This window comes from Ursus americanus, chromosome 7 (assembly GCF_024610735.1).
Source record: "Ursus americanus isolate L20-20 chromosome 7, mUrsAme1.1.p, whole genome shotgun sequence".
Taxonomy (NCBI): domain Eukaryota; kingdom Metazoa; phylum Chordata; class Mammalia; order Carnivora; family Ursidae; genus Ursus; species Ursus americanus.
In genome coordinates, this window is record NC_142133.1 from 61,584,671 (window position 1) to 61,605,827 (window position 21,157).

The following is a 21,157-nucleotide window of genomic DNA, read 5'->3' on the forward strand; positions in this document are numbered from 1 at the left end:
GTGGAGCCAGACCCGGGACTTAAGCCCAGGACCCTGAGATCATGACCTAAGCCGAAACCAAGAGTGAGCCACCCAGGTGCCCCTCCCTGTCCCCTCTTTAATCTTCTATTATTCCCTTACTTTCCAATACCACAAACTGTCTCACCTTGTACTATTCCTACCTCTGATCTGGAATGAGCTATTTCACCATGGTGGCCTGCTTCCTTTAGAGAATAGGATTTACAAATGGAGACCCAGTGCTTATTGCTACTGGTGTGTCATTACTCCTAGGTCTTTGAGTGGGTCAGTATTAAAAGTCATGAATTCATATTGATTTTTCCAATTCAAATTTAACATTACATTTTGTTTGATTTTATATTTGTATCCTTTTCTTTTAATAGAAACTCTTAGTTCTTTTTTTAAAAAGTTGTATTTATTTATTTTAAAGAGAGAAAGAGCATGAGTGGGGGAGGGGCAGAGGGAGAGACTCTCAAGCAGACTCTGCACTGAGCTTGGAGCCCCACTTGGGGCTCGATCTCACAACCCTGAGATCATGACCTGGGCCAAATCAATAGTTAGAGTTGGATGTTTGACTGAGCCATCCAGGTCCCCTTTTTTTTTTGAGGGTGAGAAAGAAAGAAGGCTTCCAGGGTCTTTTAAAGAGAGGAGTATAACATTATTTGCAGATACTGACATACCTGGGAAATCCTGGAAAATATACTGAAAAACTATTATAAATAGTAAGGAATTAAGGATGTGGTTGGGAACAAAATTAATATATTAATATTAGAAATATCAAAGGCCACCTTCTATATGTAAAACAACCAGTTAATAGAGGTAAATGGATAACCCCATTTACAGTTACACAAAAAAAAAAGATTTTAAAAATTGGGGATTAAACATTACAAAAAAATGTGCAAAATCTGTGTGAAAAAAACTAAAAAATGGGGGTGCTGGAGTGGTCAGTTGGTTAAGCATCTGCCTTGGGCTCAGGTCATGATCTCAGGATCCTGGGATAGAGTCTCGCATGAGGCTCCCTGCTCAGCAGGGAGCCAGGTTCTCCCTCTGCCTCTGCCTCTGCTCTTCCCTCCGCTTGTGCTCTCTCTCTCTCTCTCTCAAATAAATAAATGAAAATCTAAAAAAAGAAAAAGAAAAGCTTAAAAATGTCCCAAGGGACACAAAAAATGACCTGAGTGCAAAGGAACCACTTGTATCTGTTGACAACAGCCTTACAAACATATTGTTACCAAAAACAACACGTTTACTGAGCTCTTATGATTTGTCCGGTTCTAAGCACTTCACATATATTGACCCTATGAGATGCACGGATGAAGAGGCAGACACAGCGCGTGAGGTTAGGTGACAGGGTCATACAGCAGGTAAGTGGAAGGCACCCTACCATTTAACCATAGAGTGCACCACTGCATGAATTTTCTCTTAAGTAGCTTAAATATTCAGATGTAATTCACACACCATAAAAGTCACCATACTAAAGTTACAATTAAATGGTTTTTAGTAGATTGAAAAAGTTGTGCAACCTTCGCCGTTACCTGATTGTGGAATATTTTCATCATCCCCAAAAGAAATCCTGGGCCTGGTAGCAGTCAGTCCCCATCCCCCCAGCCCCCAGCCCCTGGCAACCACATTCTATTCTCTGTCTCTAAGGATTTACCTATTCTGGACATTCCATATGAATGGAGTCCTATAATTGTAGGCTTTTGTGACTGGCTTCTTTTGCATAGGATATTATTTTATGGTTCATCCATGTTGTAGCATGTATCGCTACTTTATTCCTTCTTATGGTGGAATAATATGTCATTGGATGGATATACAGCATGTTGTTTATCAGTTCATCAACTGAGGGACATTTGAGTTGTTTCATTTTTTGGCTACTCTAGATAATGCTGCTATGAACATTGCTGTACAAGCTTTTGTATTAACGTCTGTTTTCACATAGTTAAAGTAGTTCATTTAAAGTTTTTGTCCAGTAAGCCCAACGATCGGGCTTCTCAGGGACAGTGTCTATTGGTTGCTTTCTTTCCTGTGTATGGGTCATACCTTCCTGTTCCTTTGCATATCTGTGGCTGATTGTTGAAAATGAAGCATTTCCAATGATACTATGTGGCCCCTCTGGACATCAGATTCTCCCCACCTCCTGGGGCTTTGTTGTGGTTGCTGCCTGTTGTCATAGTTGTTTGTTTACTTAGTGACTTTTCTGAACTCATTCTCTGAAGTCTTTAAAGATTTTATTTATTTATTTGAGTGAGCGAGAGAGCACGAGTGGGGCAGGAGGGGCAGAGGGAGAGGGAGAAGCAGGCTCGCCGCTGAGCAGGGAACCCGATGCGGGACTCCATCCCAGGACCCTGGGATCATGACCTGAGCTTCACTGAGCCACGCAGGCGCTCCTGCCCCACCTAGTATTAAGACATATATTAAAAGTATAATTATTAAGACAGTATAGTACTGGCAATAAATAGATCAATGGGACAGAATCAAAAGTCCAGAAAAAGAACAAGTTTTTATGATAAATTAGTATACAATACCAATGGGAGTGCATGTCAGTGAAAGAAAAGAGTTTAGTAAATTTACTAGCATTAGGAAAAACATTAAGTTGGATTCTTAGCTAACTTCTTACAACAAAAGAAATTCCAGATGTATCAAAGATTTAAATATAAAATTTAAAATCATTAATAATGGGGAAATAGCTCTTAGAGGTTATAAGACTTTGGAAGCAACCCAAAATTCCATCAAAGTAAAATAGATAAACATATGTGGTATATTCATATATAATGGTAATATACAACAATGAAATATATGAACTATAACTTATATACAACAACATGCTAGAGTCTGAGAAATATGATGAGTTAAAGAAAAAAGATATTAATGGATACTCTCAGAATCATAGAATATGACTCCATTCTTATGGAATTAAAAATGAGCAAAAGAAACTGTAGTTTTAGGGATGTATGCAAATGTGGTAAAATTGTAAAGAAGCAAAAGGAAGTGATTATTACAAAAATCAGGGTGGTGGTTGGCTCTGGGATGATGGTGGTATGGTGAATAGAGAGGGAGGCTTCTGGGGGTGGAGGGAATGTTCTAGTTCTTGTTTAGTGACTATAGGGGTATTTATTTAATAGTTATTCATTAAACTATTCACGTAGGTTTATGAACTCACCTGTATGATTGTTATATTGCACCGTAAAAGAAGAAAAATTATAAAGAAAATGTAGTTGATTTCTAGTATGTAGCATTATATCTTGGGCAAATCTTATTTTGAGGCTGATTATATATTTTTAATCCCATTTTCCTAGATTCCTCAGATTCATGCTTCCTAACAGAGGAATCTCTTTCTTTTCTTGAGAGATTCTATGGTCCACTTCCTAGGAAATGCTATAGTATTGGTAATTAAATCATATCAGAGTGACATATAGAAAGCTGTACGATTGAGCGGCTGCTATCAAAATGTCATCCCACTGCTACAGAGGCAAGCTAGGCTCTCCCTTTCTCCAGTGTCCTCAGAGTTTCATTTGTAGATTGATAGAAAGCTGAGCTCCAATCCTGGGCTCATAGGATTGAATTTATTAACTACTGGGTGGAGATGAAATTTACCTTTCAAGGCTGGTTTGAAAATAAAATAAGGTAATAAATGGTGATTACTATGGCCTTTAATGAAGCAAGACTAATAATAGCATAAAGGATTGCTCTAGAATGGAATAATAATGTTCTTTTTTGCATAAATTCAAGGAAAATGATTTTTAAAAATGGGTTTGATGTAATTGTTGTTTCATCTCATTGGGGTTTTCGTCATCGTTGTTGTTTTTTAAACTCTGTATCCTGACATCTTTTCCCCATCTATCTCAGGACATTTGTTTACTCATTGCTCACTAGAGGGAGGCCTTTCCCAGTTGTGTTCCTTGTCAGAGGTTTTGTCTTCTGCATGGGAAATGGACTTCTCCAAGGCTACTATCTGATTTACTGTGCTGAATACCCTGCTGAGTGGTACACAGACGTACGGTTTACCCTGGGTAAGTAAACCTGGCCACTTCTTACCCACACCCCGCCTCAATCCCCATCACCTTCCCCCACCCTACTGCAATAACCCCCAGGGAATTCCGTTCTCCTCTCCTCTCCCTGCCCTGCTCTTTTCCCTATAAAACAGCCAAAGAGCTCTTTGAGAAACAGGTCACTCCCCACCCCAGAATCCTCCAGTGCATTTCTATTACTCTTGGGATAAAAGACAAATTCCTTGTCACTGCCTCTGCCTGTGATGCCCAAATGTTGTTGGTCCTGCCCGATTTCTCGACCGCATTTCCTGCCTCCATCCAATGACTGTGCTGTAGCCTCAGTGGCCTTCCTGCTGGGCCTGAAATGGTCAAGCTGGTTCTGCCCCAGAGCTTTTGTACAGACCGTTCCCTCTGTCTAGAATGTTTTGTCCACATATACTCGTGGAGGTTGGTCCCTTACTTTATTCAGGTGTCTAACAACTTGTACCTCCTCAAAGAGACTTTTCCTGAGCATTTTATCTAAAATAGTAGAAAATACTGTTGAATTTTTTTTCCCATTATCTGCAAGAGGAACTCAAGTCAGGATGGTTTGATTGTATATTATTTTATCTTAAACCAAAATGCAGGGATTACCCTTAATTCCTCTCTTTACACCACACATCAGGTTCTCTCTGTCAGCTTAGTACGGCTGCATTTAGCTCTGTAACATGTCCCGACAGGGCTCACTTCTCCCTCACTGCTCTGACTTCATCCTCTTGCACTTAACAATCCAAACTCCTCACCAAAGCCTACAACGCTTAGTGTGTGCTCTTTTAGTTATCATCCTGTCTACATTTTCCCACTTTTCCCTCTATCTTAAAGTTTCAACTGCACCAGCCTTCCTTATGTTTTTTAAACAGAGTAAACCTATTCTAGCCTCAGGGCCTTTGCACCTGCTAATCCCTATACCAGATTGCTCTCCCTCAGATCTGTGTATTCTTATTATTCAAATCACAAGACAAAATGCCAAATCTTCAAAAACTTTTCCTTACCCACCTCATCTAAAGTAGAGACACCTTTTCCCCTCCCCAGTTCACTCTCTATCTCATGATCCTATGATTTTCTGCTTTGCAGTGACATTGTATGATTTAAAATGTTTTAATTATTTGAATTCGTTTCCGTCTTCTTTCACTAAAATGTAAGCTCTATGAGAACAGATACCTTGACTGTTTTTTCACTACTGTATCCTTGGTGCTTAGGATAACGCTTGGTGTATTATAAGCTCTCAATCAATATTAGTTGAATGAATAAATGAATGAATGAGTACAAGAGTGAGTCTTGTACCATCCTTGTGAAATAGGTACTATTCAAATCTACATTTTACAGATGAGAAAACGGAAGGTGAGAGAGGGTCAGTGACTTGCCCAAGGACACATAGACCCTGAGTCCAAGGTTTCTGCTTTGTCCACTTCCGTGCATGCTATCTCCCCTCCTTCTCTCAACCTTCTGCCTTTGTTGTCTATCCCCATTTTCCTTTCTTCCAGGCCAATAATTAAAAAAAAATTATTATTGAAGTATAGTTAACGTACAATGTTATATTAGTTTCAGATGCATAATGTAGTAATTCAGCAATTCTATGCATTATTCAGTGCTTACCAAGATAAGTGTAGTCACCACCTGTCACCATACAATGGCCAATGATCTTTTGACTAGACAAGACTGCAAATCATTGTTTCCTGTCATAGAAAATGAGGCAGATCTGTTTTTAATTCAAGTGTTCTTGCTTTTTGCCTCATATATTTTGATCAGCACAAATACACGTTGTTGAGAGGTGAGGCTGGGCATCTATGTGGAACAGTGAGTGTTTCTGGACTGTCATGGTGCCCACTGGGATACAAGACCTGCAAGACCTTGCATCCCTGATCCTGGCTCTCCTCACCTCAGACCAGGGCTTCTTTCTGAGCCAGTGAATGGGTGAACAAGACTGTGTGTGTGAACTGGCAGTGACTGAAACCAGTTTGCTAGGTCCCAGGCTCCCCAATCTGACTCATGTTACTTTCATGAGAATGGGTATATCAATCAGGAATGCTGTCAGCATAAGTCACAGAAAACCAGTTCATGTGACTTAATTAAGAATTTCTATTTCTTACATAACAAGAATGTCCAAAGGTAGGTGGCTTCTGCATTCCTTTAGTTGCTTACCGATATCATTAAAATCCTAGGAACTTTTTATACTTTCTATTCCACGGTTCTTAACATGTTTACCTATGGTCCTCATCATATTCACTTCATGATTGCAAGGCAATTGCTAGAGCTCAAGGCATCACATCTGGCAATGAAAGAGGAGGGAGGCATCTTCCCTTTTATCAGGAAAGCAAAAATTTCCAAGGAAATTTCCCTTTATATCCTTGTGTCAGAAATAGGTCCCATGACTACTTTTCAGACTTCCAGCCTCTATAGTGGGGGAAGGCAAAAGAAGAGGGTTTGGAATTAGTGGTTGAGTTTGCCAACCACAATTTAATTATTTGGGAATGAGCCAAAAGTTTGCTATTATTCATTCATTCATTCATTCATTCATTCATTCATTCATTCATTCAAGTATTGCCCAGTGGTGTTGCTCCCTTTCTCTCCTCTCCCAACTGCCTCCATCATGTGACACTGTATAATGTCAGTCTTTTGGTCTATGAAAATATGGCCTCTCCACCCAAATTTGGGAAATGGCTAATTGGCCACCCTTTGCCATATCTTTGTAGCATTCTCAGAATTTGAAATTAAATTCCCTTCTCATCATTAAAACACACACACACACACACAAAACTTAGCTTATGAGAAAAACACCAAAACCAGGATACATTTTTTTAAAAAAAGATTTTGTTTAATTATTTGAGAGAGAGAAAGTGTGAGAGAGAGAAAGCACAAGCAGGAGGAGCTGCAGAGGGAGAAGTAGAAGCAGGGTCCCCACTGAGCAGGGAGCCTGACACGGCACTCGATCCCAGGACCCTGAGTTCATGACCTGAGCCAAAGGCAGATGCTTAACTGACTGAGCCACCCAGGCGCCCCACCAGGATACATTATTAACTTCTTTCCTCTGTCTTCTTTGCTAAGGCGTCTTCTTATTTATTTTGGGAATGGGAATCAACATTCAGAGTGACTATATATTGCGCCAGCTCAGGAAGCCCGGAGAAGTCATCTATAGGATTCCACAAGGTAATACCTCCCCTGCCCTCCAGATTTCCACTCTGCCTTGGGAAGCCTGTCCCAGGGATTATGCTATGAGTAGCAAATGGAGAGGGGGCAGTGAGGGCACAAATGGTATGATATATCCCAATTTGCCTCTGACTTCTCTTTCACATCCCCTCCTACCCCACAACACATTTGCGTTTTCTGATCTAAACCTGGAAGTTCAGGTAGAGGCACCCCCAGGAAGGTGCAACATCATAATACCTTGGGGGTGGGGGAGTGCAAAGCTTGGGGTAAGATGGAAATAGGCTGCCACCTCGTTACAGTAGGTAAGATTACCATGTACTGTATTAGGCTTCTCCAGAGAAACAGAACCAATAGGATATAGATACAGATACAGCTATAGATACATAGAGAGATTTATTCTGAGGAATTGGCTCACGTGATTCTGGAAGCTGAGAAATCCCATGATTTATTATCTGCAAGTTGGAGACCCAGGAGAGTAGGTGGTGTAAGTTCTAGTCATCATCATCTAGTCATCATCAGGAGAAGACTGATGTCCTAGCTTAAAGACAGTCAGGCAGAGAGAGTGAATTCTCCCTTACTTGGCCTTTGTTCTATTCAGGCCTTCAGTGGATTGGATGAGGTCCACCCATATTGGGGAGGGAAATCTGCTTTAGTCAGTGAATAGATTCAAGTGTTAATCTCATCCAGGAACACACTCACACACATACCCAGAAATAATGTTTAATCAAATATCTGGCACATTATAGCCCAATCATGTTAACACAGAAAATTAAGCATCATGTGTACGTACCATGTTGGTCCTTCATGAGTTAGTCAGTAAAGTTGAATTGTGTATGACTTGTCTTTTCCAGTTGACCTTGACTTATCTAGTGAGTAGTCAGGGGTAGTACTGTATTTATTTTCTGCCACTTGTATTTTCTTAAAGGTATGCAGAGCCATAATTACTTAAACAAAAATTAGTATGGGAGGTCTTACAAGTACAAATGCATTCTCAGATATAAAGTCATAGCTTATTTGAAATTCTAACTGTTCCCAAGAAACCAGGGTGTGAAGTTGACAAACTCAAGCAGGTGAGAGTGAATTAGTCCAAGTAATCTTTCACTATTTTAGGTGGTATTTGTGTAGGTTGATGACTCTCATCCTTTTTGATGTAAATAGACCTGTTATTTACTTCAAAAATTTTTCCTAAATTACAATATGGTATTGATATTCATTTATTAATAAAATAACAACAGAGCTATAATGAATTCAGTAACACATTTAAATAAATTTAAGAGTTGCTGACATCCTCATGGTGTCTACATCAAACAAAAATAATGGTGTATATTGAGATATGCCATTGGCAATTTATAGACCCTGTATAGGAGGTCAGTGGTTTCTGCCAGGATCCGGGAAATCACGGGTCTGGAACTGCTGATGCAGTGTCATCTTTAGGGAAAGATAACTTGAAGGAGTTTTGGGATTTTAAATATTCACTCAATAACTAGCCAAACAAAGAAGAGCAGAGAATTCTCTTAAAAGCTAGATTGTCAAAGTTAGTTTCCAACTATTAAGGTATGTTAGAGAATGATTTAAAAACAGAATATTCTAAAAAAAAAAAAAAAAAACAGAATATTCTTTATATAAATATGGAAAGAAAAAAATTAGTTTACTATGGGACAGAAAGTGGATACATTTACTATCATTGGAAATGTGTTGATTTCTATTTATAGGTTTGATGTCAGACATATATGGTTGGATAGAAAAGTAAATCTTGAAAATCAGCAGAAGCAGACCTCACCAGCCCCCATGGGGGCAAAGCCCCTGCAGCTCCCACTCACTTCCTTCAACTTGAACGAGTATATATACTCCTTTGCAGGGGGCGGGGGCAAATGCCCCAGGAAAATCTAATTATGTCTAGTATCAACTTAGGTTTTTATTATTGTCACATAGTGTGTTGTTCATTTTGTCTGAGTGCCCACGTGAACTGTGTGGTGTGGGTGTCCAGGGGAGGAGTGAGAAGGTGAGAGGTGGCTTGGAAATGTTATTTAGTCGAACAAAATGAAAACCAGACCTCCTGCTCCTCATCATTGTCCTGCCCAGAGCAAGGGGTACAGCAGTTGCTGGAGATTGGCTGGAGCCCATCAAGAAGTTGGGGCCACTCTTCACGATTCCAGGAAGTTCTGAGGGCAACAGGCTGTTGTCACTGTGTTTACCCTTCTTCCCAAGTGGATTTGGACCAGACTGTGATGACCATAAGGAAGTCTCCAGCCCCACATTCATCATAACTACCTTTATGTGCTTTGGAACGGAGCAGAGGGGTTTGATGTGCGGATGATCCAGTTCTGATGATGGACTTTTTCATTCTTCTGCATACAGGTGGCTTGTTTACGTATGTTTCTGGAGCCAATTTCCTTGGGGAGATCATTGAATGGATCGGCTATGCCCTGGCCACTTGGTCCCTCCCAGCACTTGCATTTGCATTTTTCTCACTTTGTTTCCTGGCGCTGCGAGCTTTCCACCATCATAGGTAAATTTCTCAGTCAGGGTGGCAGCTGTCAAGTAGCTTTCTTCTCCAAGCAGTCTTTCAGCACTCTGAGTCAGATGGAGAAAGCTAAGACATGTATTTTTATAAGGTAAGCTTGATACAGTAATCTGGACTGGCAAATTCTGAGCTTTCTGAGCTTTCACTGAACTTGGAATTCAGCTGGGTGACAGCAGTGTAAACACTTTTTTTTTTTTATGAGTGAAACTAAACCCAGGTAGGAAGAGGCACATCCGAGGTGACTTGGGAAGCCACCTGTGTGTTATGGAAGAAGGCTTCCTGGCAATGAAGTTGTGAGTTAGTTGGCCCGGGCTCTGTGCCTCCTAGCAGGCTTACCGCATGGCTGCTGGGTGGCAGTGGGCTCTAGGTAAGGGTCAAGAGGTCCAAAAAGTAGCTTCCATTTCCACGCTTCAATTCAATTCACTTCTGCCACATTTCTCAAAGTGTGTTCCACAGGCTGCACTGACCCCAGCTTCACAGATAATCCTGAGGTATAGCCACGATAGAGTACCACCAGGGAAAAGTCTAGCCCCCGGTCTAGTGTGGCTACTATCTTTAATTCTGGGTTTGGTGCTAATAGTTCAGGTAATCACAGAGCCCTGGAAACTCCAGAATTATTCTCCTGGAATCTGTGTAGTAACAGGGCTTATTCTGACACTCTATTTTATCCGCGACCCCTGCCCTCCATAAATCCTAGCCAAGGTCATTGCTGGGTTCCTGGGAAGGTAGGATAAGTGAATGCTTATCTGGTGTGATTTTAGGACTGTCCCCTCACCTGGGCAATGCCAGGAGTTGTAGGGGTTTAGAACCTTTCCTCTGTAGGTCTAGCATAAAGCCTTATTACCTTCCACCTTCCTCCCAGACCCAGCACCAGACAAAAGCATTAACTAAAAGCATCACTGCAAGGGGAAGAGTAACGTACTAAGTTGTTATCGGGCTTTGTGCTTAAACTTCAGATCCTTTCTCTAAATTGGCTTTTGTGGCTGGAGAGACACAGAGAGAGGAAGGGATAGCCAAAGGGGGAATAGCCTTGGTACCAGGACTTGGGAGAATCCTTAAGCTCCTGCATGGGTGTTTTAGTTGGGCTAATGATTAATTCTGTAGTTTTGGAGGTTAAATCAAGAATGGGTTCTTTTCCTCAGAGTGGAATTTATGCAAAAGTGTCAGAAATGAATGAAACAGTAGCTGTCCTCATGACATGCACCAGCCACCTCCTAGCCTTGGCAGGGACAGGCTGGAGAGTGTCTCCAGCCTGTAAGACAGTGTGTGTTCTCCTCCCTTGAGGCAGAGTCTGTTCCCCACCAGAGGTGGAGATGGAGAGGGCAGAGAGGGCAGCCAGCAGCTGGAGGAGTTCTGGGAAGTAGTCTCAGGTGGGACCGGTCAGGGGAGGGACAGCAGTTCTAGCAGAGGTTTCCAGCAGGTGCAACAACAAAATCTAAACTGTGGTCCTGTCCTGTGAGGTCAGATTCCTCCAGAAGGAAGGCCAGGCATCTTTTCTATAGGGCCAACTGGTCTTTGTGAGAAGTAACTCATCAGACCTCTCTAAGCATAGCATGAAAACCAGCCACCTCTTGTTGCACATTATTACTGTTTGTCGCCTGGTGCACATTAAGGTATTTTAACAGAGTGTATCACTGTGATTACCACTTGAGAGTTCCCAGCTTCAACTAGCTAGGACAGCCTGGTCACTGAAGGAGAAAGCCATTTCACAACCTGAATTAATCTTCCGGGCTTGCCAAAGCAGATGACCACAAACCGAGTGGCTTAAAACAATCGAAATTTATTCTCTCACAGTTCTGGAGGCAGAAGTCTAAAATCAAAGGGTATGTAGGGCTGTGTTCTCTCTGACGGTTCTAGGCGAGGATCCTTCCTTACCTCTTCCTGGCTTGTGGTTGTACCCCCAACCTGAGGTGTTCCATGATCTACAGCTCCATCCCCAGTCTCTGCCTTCATGTCCACATGGCCTCTTCCCCTGCCTGTCTCTGTCTTGGTGTTTCTTGTCCCCTTCAGTCATCCTGGATGAAGGGACTTTCCTATTCCAGTATGCCCTTTAGCCTGTTACTACACAGACTAAATCATGTCTGCGATGACCCTATTTTCAGGTAAGTCTTCTAGGTTAAGACTTCAAGCATATATTTGGTGGGGGGAGGCGGGGAGCACACTTCAACTCAGAATATGAGGTAACATTTTCTTGGCATTCCCAAGGCCTCATGAAGGGTATTTTCTGGGAACATTACCAGTTTTCTAGGATTAATCTTGCCCATGGTCTTTGGGGTCTCTGGTTCCTTATTTCCCAATTGAATCCATTGAGCAGTTCCTTCTGGCTCCCCCCCTTTTTTTTTATTGTGGTAAAACACGCATAACATAAAATTTACCATTTTGGCCATTTTCAGAGTACCATTTAGTAGCAGTAGGTACATTCATAATGTTGTGCAACCATCCCCACTGTTCTCTGGCTATTACTTTTTATTTCCCAACACAAGAAGCTTCAATATTTATGGGAGAGGATGCATGAGGGAGAAGGAAGATGGACATCTTCCATCTGCAAGAGTCAGGCCTTGAGTAACTGTAGGTTGGTTTGTATCAAGGCTCTTGGACCCAGCAAACCTCAATGGTTGACCACTGCTTGTTATAATTATTCCTTTCTTGTCTTTTAGATTCTACCTCAAGATGTTTGAGGACTACCCCAAATCTCGGAAGGCCCTCATTCCATTTATTTTTTAAAGAAACCAGATAAAAAAGAAACTAAAAGCTCCCACATGACTGTTGAACACCATCGAGCTGAGCCTGTCATTTTTTAAGTTCCCGTGTAATAGATACCAGGAGGCCTCCTGTGTTCTGACAGCCGTGTGGAGATTCTGTGAGGAGACTACTTTGTGCATACTCCACCCTCCCAGGGTCTCTCTCCTGATCTCCTGTTGAAGCTTCGACAAGGCTCTTCTCCACACAGAGGCACCTGTCTCCTCCTTATCTAGTCCTCCTAGAAAGTGCAAAACTTCCCTACAGTCTTTTCTTCTTTGGGTGATCTAAGTATGTGTGGCCTAATACCTGCTCTGTGTCAATGTAAGACAGCCTATAGTTGGGACAGTTTTCAGCTGAGGGCAGGGTTTGTAGAATTTATTAAAGGTACATATTTTACACCCATACAAATGAAAACCCAGTCACACTTTCCTCTCCCTTAGTTAATTATGATAGACGTGAGGTGATGAAGTAGACTTTTAACAGAGGAGCCCTCTCTTCATGTTGCTGAAGGTGCAAGGAGGCATTGACCCCGTTTCAAATTTGTGCATTGTCTCAGCGCCTCTGGCTTCCTGAAATTTCCAGGATCCCTGTCGGAGATATCCCAGAAAACTGGTGTGGGGTTTATTGAAGGTCAGGTTTTCTTGACCACAAAGGGAGTGACATAACTCTGGTTGGCTACTGAGAGAGTAAAAAAATGTTTTACAGTAGACACCGCCCACTCTGGTATTCTCGGAAACCTGTGGAAATATCCAAATAATTAGAGAGTGTCAAAGAAGAGAAACGACTGAGCAAGATCATACGTTGCTCACCTGGACAGGACATTTGCAGTGACACAGAAGCATTTCAGAAGTGCTCGGCAACTTTTCTGAGATTTCTTCACGGCTGTCCTCGGAATCTGCTCAGAAAGGCATTTCTAGGGGCAGCCTGAGCATGAGTCCTCCAAGTTTCCCAGGGCACGGGCTGAAAGCTGCCACCAGAGGCCTGCAGCTGGGCGGCAAACCTCTTTTGTTTGGCTCAGACAGGAATTCACACATAGTTTGACTTTCTTTGTTTTTTTGTTTTTGTTTTTCTAACATTGGAAGTTTCCAAAATTTCAAAGTTAGGTCTCTACATTCCAGTTTCCTTTAAAAGGTCCTTTAAAAGGGCCCACGGAACCCACTAAGAATGGGACTGATCAGCTAGTGTGCATTAGAATGTGCAACCTCGGTGGACGGGTCACCCTAGCATGGGTCCTTAGACACTGGGCTCTCTAAGGGAGGGGCTGAACACTCAGAATCAGGATGTAGGAAAATATTTGTCCCCTCAGATCCAGGCAAGCGTCCATAATGTTTGGCAAGCCCTTTTGGGAAATGAACACCAATTTTATCAGGTGAGGTGCTAAGTATAGAAATTCACTGTATAAGAAACAAGACATTTGAAAGGTCTGAGGATGATGTCTATTACTGAAAAATACAAATTGTAATCATATAAATGTTTTTCTGTTTTCTGTTTATTAAATGCCTCTTAAATCATGAATGTTAAGTAATTTTGTTTGAATTGAAAGATCCCTGGGCTCATGAAGATTTTTATAAGGTGTTGAGCTGTGGGGTTTTTGTTGTTGTTATTGTTTGCCTTCCTTTCTTCCTTTCTTTTCTTTCTTTCCTTCCTTCCTTTCCTCCTTCCTTCCTCCCTCCCTCCCTCTCTCTCCTTCCTTCCTTCCTTCCTTCCTTCCTTCCTCTCTTTCCTTCTTCTTTAAAAAAGTATTGCTTCCTTTTTGCTCTTCTCTCTTCATTTTGTCAACTTGAAATTAGGGGCTCTGAGTTGAAAACAAAAGAGAAATATAACTTATGTGGTTTCTCAGCCATAGCTCAGAACTGGAAGCGGGTGCAGGAAAGGTGTGGGGAATGTGCTAAGGCTAGATGCCACCCCTGATGTTCAGGAATACACAGATGGGGAGATACTCTTAATGACATAAATCTTAAGGTATAGCTTGGGCTCTGTGAAATAGAGGACTTCCAATTCTCTCCAAGACATTGATAACTGCCTTTATTAAAACCTTTATCTCATTACCATATAAAGTATCTGGGCCAGTCCTTGAAACGTAATGAGCACTCAATGAATGGCAGCTCCATTTTGCCCAGTAGGTACAATCTTGGGACAAAACTGCCATTCAGTGATTGCTTTTTTTTTTTTTTTTTTTTTTTTTGCCACAAGAAGGTGCTCTCTGGAATTTTTAGGTCAATCCTGATTTAATAAGGTAATTTACATATTTGGAAATTGGAAAAACCCTATTGTTGTTTCAAGTTAACATGATCATGAACCTTCTTTTTTTTTTAAATTTATTTATGCTTTAGTAATGTCTACATCCAACGTGGGGCTCGAGTGATGACTACAAGATCAAGACTGCCATGCTCTACCAACTGAGCCAGCCAGGTACCCCTGATGTGGACCTTAATTTAAACATAGTGTAGAATAAACTTCACATAATCTTAACTCTTCCCTTGATAGCTGAGGTATTCTCAGTGCTCTAGGACCATTGTTTTCAACCCATTTTCTCTGTCTGGGCTAGAATATGTATGCAGATTGAGTACAATAAAAGTCTGAAGGAAAAGTGTGCTCTTCTCTAAATGTATTTCCCCTTTCTCCTACAACTAGAGTGCTACAAAAATGTTAATTTAGGTTTTCTGTGGAGTGGTTTTTGAAACCAGGGACTAAAATATGACAGTGGCTTAGCTAACAAGATAGTCTGTCTCGATCCTACTAAAATTTTTATGGAGGGAATGTTTTCCTACTGACCTTGTAGAAGTTGTTGTAGTGTTCTGTTTGTTTTCAGAATTAAAGAGCTGAAGCACATTTAAGACATCCACTAGTCCCACCCCTTCACATAATAGATGGAGACACTGAGACCTGCAGTATTGAAATGCCTCCCAGGGTCACATAGCCGGTCAGAACAGCCGTCCTCCCTTTTCCCTTTAAGGATCAGAAGTCTGTCTTTCTTCTTAGGGCATAGCAGGTTTTTAGAAGAGAGACCCAACACAGCCTACATAGATGGGTGTGAATTTAAAGTCTGAACACACTCATTCACTCTGCAATCATTTATTATTTAAAATATGGAAAATGGTAAGGGGTGAGAGGATATTGTTGAGTTAGACATGATTCTTGCCCTTTAAGGTTGCCATTTAGATTTCTGAAGAACTCATGCAAGAGAAAAATAGCCAGAGATTCAGAAATCTACCAACTGTCATGTCCATTTTGTGGCATCTGTTTCCCCCACTCTGTGGTGAGTATCAGGCTATGCCCTATCATGAACCTATTTCATAAAACAAAGGTGTAGTAGAGATCGTGGTGTAGAAGAGATGACATTTGTGCTCAGTCTGAAAAAAGCTTCAAGTCACAAGTTCCCCTTATCCCCAAAGCTTACCTCCCTAGTCGCATCATTGGCTGTCCTACATTAGAAAAGGAAAAAAGACCTCTAATGAGTACTTTGCAAATAAATAGTCATTTAGGTGGTCTAACCCTTTCAGGAACAAATAAATAAACCTATGATTTTATTGCCTTTCAGTTTTTCAATAGCTGCCTTGACTTTTTGTGGTAACCTTATGGTAATCTCACCAAGAATCAAAGGCTAAAGCTCTTGGCACATGACGGAATGGACTCATGAAGAGTCATTTCCTTTCTTGCCTGGCCTTTGATTCTCTAATAGACTGTGGGCTGAGGTCCAGGCATGGCAAATAAGCTAGGGAAACAGTAAATATTAAGCAAAACCTTCTAGAAAAGGCTGTTGATTGTTTTATAGCATCTATACTATCCCATGATAAAAGAAAGAGGCATGGTGCCAGATGGTAATGTGGGTGCTTGGATGATTTACTAGCCACTGAGTGGATTTAATTTCTGAGTAAGAGATTTGCTCATTCTCTCTATAAGCCCATTAAGCTGCGATCTTAAAAGGTTCTGTGTTATGTGTATCGTGTCTCATTTCTTCCCACCAACCACAGCTTGGGGTTTGGATGAGTGAAATACATGGTTGAAGAAGGTTAAATACGTACTAACCTGTGTTAGTTCCTCTTGTCCTAACCTTCATGGCTTCAGGGTTTGGCTTTGCTCAGTGTAGGCAGACACTAGGTGAGGGATATCCAAGACCCTCTCCCACGAGGCAGGCTGGCTGGGAGCTGGAAGAGAGCAGAGAGGAAGTGGAGGAGAGTGGGGAGTTATGCAGGAGGAGCAGGGGCGAAGGCAGGGGAAGGCTGGCAATGAAGTCAGGGAAAGGGCCTTGGGAGAGGGGGCCTCTCCTGACAGAGTGAGTTTATCTCCCTTCCCTTGTCTTGGTCTGTGAAAGTCTGATCCCTTCCTTACCCTCCTAGGGAAAGAATGCCTCTGGGAGAGAGAATAAGCTCTTCTTCGAGCTCCTTTTTCACAAGGAAAGATACTGAATTTCTTTAGACACAAGCCATATGGTTGTGCCTCACAATAAAGAACTTAATTGTATTTCCGTGACTCACCTCATAAAGATGGTTTTAAGTCTGTGCAGCAGTGACACTTGTGAGAAAGAGGTGAAGGAATTGTTCTGAGAAGTGTGTGGCTGCATCCAAGTTCAGTGAGGCCAGTGGGGAGATGAGAGCCTCCAGAGGAATAAGCACCCACAGGCTTTGCCCTTTTCATGGTCTTTGTTTTCCTTTACTCCAAAGGCCAAGGATCCTTCTTTATAAGGATGCATTTTTTTCAGCATTGACTAGAAAGCAAATGCCATAAAATCAATTAAATTTCATTAATTGATTTATTAATGCATTTAATTAATTATTAATGTAAGATTTCTATACTATATAGAGAGAGGTTAAATCTAAATATAAACTCTGTTAAGTTAAAGATGTATATTGTATAAACTCTGGAGCAATGACTCAAAAAAGATATGGGTAATAAACTCATAGTGGAAAAGGAAAGGAATCATAAAAAACAATTCAATCCCAAAATAATATAGTGAAAGCAGAAGAAATGAACATAAAACAGATGGAGAAAACAAAATAGTGAGATGGTAAATTTAAATCCAGCCATATCAGTAATTACATGAAATGTAAATAGTATTAACATTCCAATTAAAAGGTAGAAATTTTCGGACTAAATAAAAAAGCAAGACCCAACTGTATGCTATATACAAGAAACCTGCTAGAAATACAAATATTCAGGTGAAAAGTAAGTGGATGGAAAAATATATACTATGAAAACATTAATTAAAATAAATCTGGAGTGGCTATATTAATATCAGATCAAGTAGATTTTAGAGCAAGGAATATATTTTTTAAAAATTTAATTCTAATATAGTTAACATACCGTGTTATATTACTTTCAGGTGTACAATACAGTGATTCAACTTTTTTTTTTAATGTTAGTCACCATACAGTACTTCATTAGTTTTTGATGTAGTGTTCCATGATTCATTGTTTGCGTATAACACCCAGTGCTCATTGCAATACATGCCCTCCTTAATACCCGTCACCGGGCTAACACATCCCCCCATCCCTTCCTCTCTGAAACCCTCAGTTTGTTTCCCAGAGTCCATAGTCTTTCATGGTTCATCTCCCCCTCTGATTTCCCCCCTTCGTTTTCCCCTTCCTTCTCCTAATGTCCTCCATGCTATTCCTTATGTTCCCCATATAACTGAAACCATAGGATAATTGTTTTTCTCTGCTTGACTTATTTCACTTAGCATAATCTCCTCCAGTTCCATCCATGTAGATGCAAATGGTGGGTATTCATTCCTTCTGATGGCTAATATTCCATTGTATGTATGGACCTCATCTTCTTCCTCATCCCTTTGTCTGTTGAAGGGCATCTCGGCTCCTCCCACAATTGGCTATTGTGGACATTGCTGCTATGAACATTGGGGTGCATGTGCCCCTTCTTTTCACTACATCTGTATCTTTGGGGTAGATACCCAGTAGTGCAATTGCTGTGTCGTAAGGTAGCTGTATTTTTAACTTTTTGAGGAACCTCCATACTGTTTTCAAAGTGGCTGTACCAACTTGCATTCCCACCAACAGTGTAAGAAGTTTCCCCTTTTTCCACATCCTCTCCAACATTTGTTGTTTCCTGCCTTGTTAATTTTTGCCATTCTAACTGGTGTAAGATGGTATCTCAATGTGGTTTTGATTTGAATTTCCCTGATGGCTAATGATGTTGAACATTTTTTCATGTGTCTGTTAGCCATTCGTGTCTTCTCTGGAGAAGTGTCTGTTCATATCTTCTGCCCATTTTTTGACTTGATTATTTATTTTTTGGGTGTTGAGTTTGAGATGTTCTTTATAGATCTTGGATACCAGCCCTTTATCTGTAGTGTCATTTGCAAATATCTTCTCCCATTCTGTGGGTTGCCTCTTAGTTTTGTTGACTGTTTCCTTTGCTGTGCAGAAGCTTTTTATCTTGATGAAGTCCCAAAAGTTCATTTTTGCTTTTGTTTCCCTTGCCTTTGGGGATGTGTCTTGAAAGAAGTTGCTGTGGTTGTTGTTGAAGAGGTTACTGCCTATGTTCTCCTCTAGGATTATGATAGATTCCTGTCTCACATTGAGATCTTTCATCCATTTTGAGTTTATCTTTGTGTATGGTGTAAGAGAATGGTCCAGTTTCATTCTTCTGTGTATAGCTGTCCAATTTTCCCAGCACCATTTATTGAAGAGACTGTCTTTTTTCCATTGGATATTTTTTCCTTCTTTGTTGAAGATTAGTTGACCATAGAGTTGAGGGTCTATATCTGGGCTCTCTATTCTGTTCCATTGATCTATGTGTCTGTTTTTGTGCCAGTACCATGCTGTCTTGGTGATCTCAGCTTTGTAATATAGCTTGAAATCAGGCAATGTCATGCCCCAGCTTTGTTTTTCTTTTTCAACATTTCCTTGGTGATTTGGGGTCTTTTCTAGTTCCATACAAATTTTAGGATTGTTTGCTCCAGCTCTGTGAAAAATATCATTGGTATTCTAATCAGGATGTTGTTGAAAGTAGATTGCTCTGGGCAGCATAGACATTTTAACAATGTTTATTCTTCCAATCCATGAGCATGGAATGTTTTTCCATCTTTTTGTGTCTTCTTTAATTTCTTTCATAAGTGTTCTGTAGTTTCTAGAGTATAGGTCCTTTACCTCTTTGGTTAGGTTTATTCCAAGGTATCTTATGGTTTTGGTGCTATCATAAATGGAATCGATGCCCTAATTTTTCTTTCTGCTGTTACATTGTTGTGTATAGAAAAGCAACTGATTTCTGTGCATTGATTTTGTATTGTTCAACATCACTAAATTGCTGTATGAGTTCTAGTAATTTTAGAGTGGAGTCTTTTGGGTTTTCCACATTAAAGAGTCATGTCATCTGCAAAGAGAGAGTGACTTCTTCTTTGCCAATTTGAATACCTTTTATTTCTTTTTGTTGTCTGATTGCTGATGCTAGGACTTCTAGAACTATGTTGAACAATAGTGGCAAGAGTGGGCGTCCCTGTCGTGTTCCTGATCTTAAGGGAAAAGCTCTCAGCTTTTCCCCATTGAGAATGATATTCACTGTGGGCTTTTCATAGATGGTTTTTATGAAATTGAGGAATGTTCCCTCTATCTTTACACTCTGAAGAGTTTTAATAAGGAAAGGATGCTGTATTTTGTCAAATGCTTTTTCTGCATCAATTCAGAGGATCATATGGTTCTTGTCTCTTATTTTATTAATGTGTTCTATTGAACATTGATTGATCTGTGAATGTTGAACCACCCTTGCATCCCAGGAATAAATCCCACCTGGTCATGATGGATAATCCTTTTAATGTATCATTGGATCCTATTGGCTAGGATCTTGTTGAGAATTTGGCATCCATATTCATCAGGGTTATTTGTCTATAATTCTCCTTTTCGATGGGGTCTTTGCCTGGTTTGGGGATCAAGGTAATGCTGGCCTCATAGAACGAGTTTGGAAGTTTTCCTTCTGTTTCTATTTTTTGAAACAGTTTCGGTAGAATAAGTATTATTTCTTCTTTAAATATTTGGTAGAATTCCCCTGGGAATCCATCAGGCCCTGGACTCTTGTTTTTGGGGAGGTTTTTGATCACTGCTTCAATTTCATTACTGGTTATTGGTCTATTCAGATTGTCAATTTCTTCCTGTTTCAGTCTTGGTAGTTTATAGGTTTCCAGGAAGGCATCCATTTCTTCCAGGTTGCTTAATTTATTGGCACATAGTTGCTGATAATAATTTCTAATAATTGTTTCTATTTCCTTGGTGTTAGTTGTGATTTCTCCCCTTTCATTCATAATTTTATTAATTTGGGTCCTTTCTCTATTTTTTTGAGTGAGGCTTGGATGGCTTTATGTCCCCCTTAGGACCACCTTTGCAGTATCCCATAGGTTTTGGACTGATGTGTTTTCGTTCTCATTGGTTTCCATGAATTGTTTAAGTTCTTTAATTTCCTGGTTGGCCCAAACATTCTTAAGTAGGACGGTCTTTAGCTTCCAAGTGTTTGAATTCCTTCCAAATTTTTTCTTGTGATTGAGTTCCAGTTTCAAAGCATTGTGGTCTGAAAATATGCAGGGAATAATCTCAATCTTTTGGTATAGGTTGAGACCTGATATGTGACTCAGTATGTGGTCTATTCTGGAGAAAGTTCTATGAACATTGGAGAAGAATGAGTATTCTGTTGTTTTAGGATGGACTGTTCTGTATATATCTATAAAGTCCATCTGGCCCAGTGTATCATTGAAAGCTCTTATTTCTTTGTTGAT

At 40.6% G+C, this 21,157-nt stretch overlaps 1 protein-coding gene across 1 annotated transcript in view; it reads left to right on the forward strand.

Moving 5' to 3' along the window:
- The window catches only part of SRD5A2 (steroid 5 alpha-reductase 2), a 45,971-nt gene extending 32,096 nt beyond the window's left edge, over positions 1-13,875 (forward strand). The window contains exons 2-5 of the mRNA XM_045809128.2: positions 3,844-4,007; positions 7,071-7,172; positions 9,531-9,681; positions 12,354-13,875. Of these exons, the coding sequence (XP_045665084.1) occupies positions 3,844-4,007; positions 7,071-7,172; positions 9,531-9,681; positions 12,354-12,420 (484 nt within the window). The 3' untranslated portion in view covers positions 12,421-13,875. The remainder of the gene's footprint in view (positions 1-3,843; positions 4,008-7,070; positions 7,173-9,530; positions 9,682-12,353) is intronic.
- The last annotated feature ends 7,282 nt before the right edge of the window (positions 13,876-21,157 follow it).